The following is a 5,851-nucleotide window of genomic DNA, read 5'->3' on the forward strand; positions in this document are numbered from 1 at the left end:
ACAAAACAAAAAATTAACCATTTATTCCCGAAAAAAATAAAGTTCGTACAATACATTTATTTATTTCAAATTTTCATAATTGAAGGTCATTAATGYACTTTACCAACTCGCTGGAAAACAGTGTGAAACGATTAATTTTGAATTTTTTTTCCAAAAATACGATTGTGTACACAATAATTTTTAATATAGTTATAGCTAACACAAGATACTTATTCAGTTTTAGTGTAAAGCTCTTTAATCTCGAATGACGAAACTTGTCTTTTACTAAGTTGCAAGTGTTAGTTAGACTTTGAAAACTTTGATGTTTTGTAAAAATGGAAATAATAAAATTTGTGAAAATATTTGGTTTGGGATTTGACTGTTGAATGCTTGCGTGTCTAAACAAAAAAGAAATTGTTGAATTTTATCAATAAAATATAAAATTTTGTCCTGAAAGGCCCTTTGTGCGCAAGGCTAAGAAGGGGTGGGCGTTGTTATTCCGCATTGCAAGCGTCGTACATCCTCAGTTTCCAACGGCCCTTCTCGAAGTGGTGTTGCTCGTCACCAGAAAGCCGTCACTCCCTATTTCTTCGTAAATGTTTCGGAAATCGCGCGATAGAAAATCGCAAACAAAAACGTGCAAATGTAAATAAAACCCCTTTTTAACCCCCCAACAACTTTAATGTCTAGCAAAATACTCAATATGAACGTGGTGGTCTTCCTCCTCAATGTGTTGATTGTGGTTGTGGTAAGTGGCGGACCGGCTTGGCGAGAGGTCCAAAGAGGCGGCGGTTTGAGGGTGGGCTCCGGAGCTGGCAAAAACTCCTCCTCGTCGAGGGGGAATGGGATTAGGGTCGGCGGCAGCACCAGAGGGGTGCGAATCACCACGACGATGATGCCGGAAGGAGACCAAGTTAGTCAGCCGACTGCTACGGCCACTTCCAACCACCAGCACACCCCTCTCAATGTGGGGATGGTGCTGCCGTCCAAGTCCTTCGGGGTGAGGGAGTACACCAAAGCCGTCACTTCGGCCAAATACAACTTGCAAAGGAAATTGAGGCTTTTCAAGCACCACGACATTAAAGTCCATATCGTGATGAAAGAACTCACCCCGAGTCCAACAGGTAATTCTAGTCGGGGGCAAGTTAATTAATCAATCGATCTTTATGAATGTTGTGATATTTTCTCGTCATTTTCCGATATCCAACAAAGTTTGGAAAGAGTTGAATTTTTTATAAAGTATTTATTTTAATTGTTTTAAACTCCGTTCACGTCTAAATCTAAAAAAAATATTGCTACATTAACCAAACACAAAATTACCGCTTTTTTGTGGATAAAAACTGTCACGGTCAATTTTCAGTGAAAATTATTTTTATTGATATTTTTACTTCCATCTAACAAGGATAAACAAATTGACTTTCATCAGGAATTATTTTAGTATTTAGAATATTTTCTCGTAATCGGCAAACACCCTGTAGGTATGTACAAGGTGTGAATAAATTAAATTTACCGGCTCTAGCACCGGTATCTAAATTTTAATTAGTTTTTTTGTAATTAATATTTTTTTGTTCACAAAGTTATCCCTTTTTTAAAAAACTTCTACGGTCAATATTTAGTGAAAATTATTTCTATTGATATTTTTACTTCCACCTAACAAGAACAGAGAAATTGACTTTTCATCTCGAATTATTTTGGTGGTTAGAATATTTGCTCGTAATTTGCAAACACCCTGTACATCAAACTTTAAAAATGTACAAGGTGTGAAATAATTAAATTTACCGACTTTAGCACCGGTATCTAAATTTTATTTAGTTTTATTTTAATTTGCCAAAACCGTAGCAATTTGTAATATGTTTTTTTGTGCACAATGTTATCCCTGTTTTGTGCATAAAAACTTTCAGTAAAAATTATTTTTATTGATATTTTTACTTCTACCTAACAAGGACAGACAAATTGAGTTTTTATCACGAATTATTTTGGTGGTTAGAATATTTGCTTGTAATCTGCAAACACCCTGTATATCAAAACTTTAGGAATGTGCAAGGTGTGAAAAAATTAAATTTACCGACTCTAGCACTGGTATCTAAATTTTATTTAGTTTTATTCTAATTTGCCAAAACTATAACAATTTGTAATATTTTTTTTTGTGCACAAAGTTATCCCTTTTTGTGCATAAAAATTTTCACGGTCAATATTTAGTGAAAATTATTTTTATTGATATTTTTACTTCCATCTAACAAGGACAAACAAATTGACTTTTTATTACGAATAATTTTGGTGGTTGAAAGATTTGCTCGTAATCCGCAAACACCCTGTATATCACAATTTTAGGAATGTACAAGGTGTAGAAAAATTAAATTTACCGACTCTAGCACCGGTATCTAAATTTTGTTTAGTTTTATTCTAATTTGCCAAAACTTTGTTTTAATAGCAAAGTATGGAGAAAACGTCACTAATTAACAAATTATGCAGGCAAATTAATTTTATCTGGAGATGGCGTTGTTAATTTCGTATAAAGAAATTATTTTTAACGAAGGAAAATGTATGAATAACACTTCTATTAACTCTAACAAAATTCAATTCAAACTTGTTGAACGTGGAAACTGTTTTACAAATTGCGGAACTATAAATACAGATTAATAATTAGAATTTAAATTAAGAATGTAATATGAATTTTGGCTTGTTGCAAATGCAATTTTATTTAATCAAAATGTGCAATGCACAGTTGAAGTTTGACATTCTTGTTTAAATGTGTACATAGTCAGAGATGGATTGAGGTTTGCTCTTGTTTCAGTCAATTGAAATGAAATGTTCTTTTTATTTGTACTATATTCTGCTATTGGTATTATAATAAGGACAAAAGGAAAGAAAGTGAGAGAAAAGCTTTTATTTTGTAGTTTACAATAAAGAATGTTATTGTTATATCAAATAAAAGTGGAAAAACAAGTGTTTTAATTACTTAAACTTGAATTTACTTTGGTCATTTGTCGGAAACGTTGTTTTGCTAAAAATTTCTCAATTAATTTAAACTACTTTTGTAAAATATGATTGTGCCTGGAAAAACTAAATTTGACTCAAGTAATGTGTGTGAATGTTCATATTTGTTGCAAAACCACAAAAATGTTAGTTTTTTACTACTGTATATTTTAAAAATTTAATTGATAATTTGAACAAAGAGTGCAATGCATGCGATGCAAACATTTATTAAAATTTTTTTTAATGTCATATAACATTTTATGTACAAAAAATTAGGTAAAACAGATCCTTTTTTTGTCTCATTAGTGAGTATAAATTTTAACAGATTCAAATTCTAATTTGAAGTATATTATATTTTAATTTACAAAAAAATTGTAAATAGATTTTATTAAATAACTATAATTGTCACGTAAAATATATGCTTTATTTTATTTGAAATAGAAACATTTTCTACTTATTTTAACCCGGCGCATCCACCATTTGTACACTATAATATTACCTCCACTAAAAAAAATAATATTTCATAACTTTATTTTTATAGGAATAACATTTTTTTTAGTGATTTTAACTACATTAAATATACAGGGCAAGCAAAAAATGTGTTTCCAAAAAAAAAATTAAAAAAATTCGTTTGGTATTGTTACTGTGTTGTATTTTTTTTAATGATAACCAACACCAAACTTTTTTAGAAAAATTAGTTTTTTTAGATAGTCAATAAATAAAATCCATAAATTTTACGCTCGAAAACCGAACTACAAATTTCACTACACTTTATGTAAATAGAAAAATTTCCTAATGTCCTAATAAGTTTTGACAACAAATAAAGTTTATAATTTTTTTAACATAAATTGTAACATTTTTAATACATATTTTTGTACATTTATAAAATGCATAAACATATCTTTGTAAAACAAAAAACCGTTTTTATTTGAGAAAAAAGTTATTAGTTTGATAATCTCAAAAGTTTAAACAATTAATTAAAATAAAAAATATTTTGGCATTGCTCCTTTACAACCTTTAAGCATTTTTTTATTTCTAAAATAAACTGGTAGTTTACTCACAAAAAATTATTTAATTCTTGTAAGTCAAACATTTTTTAACAAAAAAATTTTTGCACAACAATTCATGTAGTGCAAAAAAAATGTTACTATGTTTATCTCGTAAGTTTAAACAATTAATTAATAATAATTTTTTTGAATAGCATTTTTACAACCGATAAATTTATTTGCCAAAAAAATTGGTAGTTTCGCCAAAGTAAAATCGTTTTTGGAGCACCCTGTAAAGTAATTGAAAAAGTAAAAGATTAAATAAAAAAGTAAAAACCGTAAAAAGTAACTACATACAATTAGAGCAATTTTTTAATACTATATTATAATATGGAAAATACTCTTATAGTAAAAAACTTACACAAACATGAAAAAATAATATCAATTTTTTTTTAATCAAGCACGGACTATAATAAATATCACATCAGTTTTTACTTTTATTTAAATTTGGAAGTATTTGGAATTATTTATGATTCCTAAAATAGGAAAAAAAGTGACAACCTAGTTTCAAAAGCAGCGTCATGTTTAAAAAGAAATAAATCTGCTTTCTTGTCTCCGCGAAACAAATGGTGTGTATACAAGTGTTAAACATGAGTTGTTATCTCTTTTACGGTGAAAGGTAATAACTTGCAATAAACAATGACATTATATCATAGTTATCAGAGATGTTGAATGTGATAGTAAAATTGTCTCGATTTCGACGCCTCAATGACGCCACTTCTACAGACTATGCTTAGAATTAGGACAATAATGTTATTGTGCGATAAATCTGACATCACTGATTAAAAGTCCTTTATGTTATAACTTAGCACTTCAAAAACAATGAGACACTGATTGTGAGTAATTCCCCTTGTAGTCTTATCGACGAAATTAATTATTTGGGGATACAAACTGTTACACTTCGGAAACTTAACTGTATTATTAATTGCAAGAATCAAATAAAGGATGCAGATAATCGCTTCTTTGACTTAAAGCCTTTCAAGTGTAAAATAAATGGTTCGATATAATCACATTTTACCGGAAATAAACTCAAACAGTTCCGATTTCTTCGAAAATATCAGGTGAATCAGGGATTTAAGGGCCAAAATAAAGGGTTTTTCACGATAGTCGTAAAATCTTTATCTTGTTTGTACCAGCTAGAAAACCAAATCACAGTTTTTACGTGAGGACTTGAATAACGTTTAATTTTTCCTTGTTGAAAGAAAATTTAATTAGTGTTATTTGATTTAGTTTGTTTAATTAAATGCGAAAAATTTTTACTCAACGTTTTTTAATGACTTTATTAAAAATGGAAATTGCCTTAAACTCAACTAAAACATGATTTTAGCAACAACAATATTTTTTTATTATAACCAATAAATTGATACCTGGTATGATTTAAACTGTATTACAAGCTAAAACTTCCTTAATTAATTTCTCGCTTTTCTCCGAAATTTTAATTGGTGTGAGGATTTATGTTCTGAGACTTTTAAGCCAAGTAATAATAATTAATTTGACGTCGCAGATGTTGCATAATTGACAAGTTTAAATTTCCATAATCAGTAATCTTTCAAGTTAATTCTAGATAATTTTCTCTGAGTTTCCAAAATTTTAAGCACTAATTTAAAAAGTAAATATTTAGTAAAAAAACTACATAAAAAACCTTTCATGTTGAATAATTTTAATTGACTCTGAGTGTTTCAATTTTCTCCATGTAATACAAGGCAAGATCTTTCAATAAAAGAAAATAATAAAACGTGGAAAAAAGTTGCGTAACTTTTCCATATCTGTATTGGTTTTTCCCCAAAATTCAAATTTATTGGAGTAAACAGTTCTTTACAGGGAAAAGCGGAGTTGTTTTTGAAGCAAGA

The 5,851-nt window shown here is 29.0% G+C and overlaps 1 protein-coding gene across 2 annotated transcripts in view; it reads left to right on the forward strand.

Moving 5' to 3' along the window:
* The first annotated feature begins 527 nt into the window (after positions 1–527).
* Positions 528–5,851, forward strand: part of LOC123009466 (glutamate receptor ionotropic, NMDA 2B) — a 127,336-nt gene continuing 122,012 nt past the window's right edge. For both annotated transcript variants that reach the window (XM_044405853.1, XM_044405932.1), the window contains exon 1: positions 528–1,103. In XM_044405853.1, the coding sequence (XP_044261788.1) occupies positions 662–1,103 (442 nt within the window). In that variant the 5' untranslated portion in view covers positions 528–661. The remainder of the gene's footprint in view (positions 1,104–5,851) is intronic.

The sequence above is a fragment of the Tribolium madens genome, unplaced genomic scaffold (assembly GCF_015345945.1).
Source record: "Tribolium madens isolate multiple individuals breed KSU strain unplaced genomic scaffold, Tmad_KSU_1.1 Scaffold_11;HRSCAF=98;Tcas5.2_LG3b, whole genome shotgun sequence".
Classification (NCBI taxonomy): domain Eukaryota; kingdom Metazoa; phylum Arthropoda; class Insecta; order Coleoptera; family Tenebrionidae; genus Tribolium; species Tribolium madens.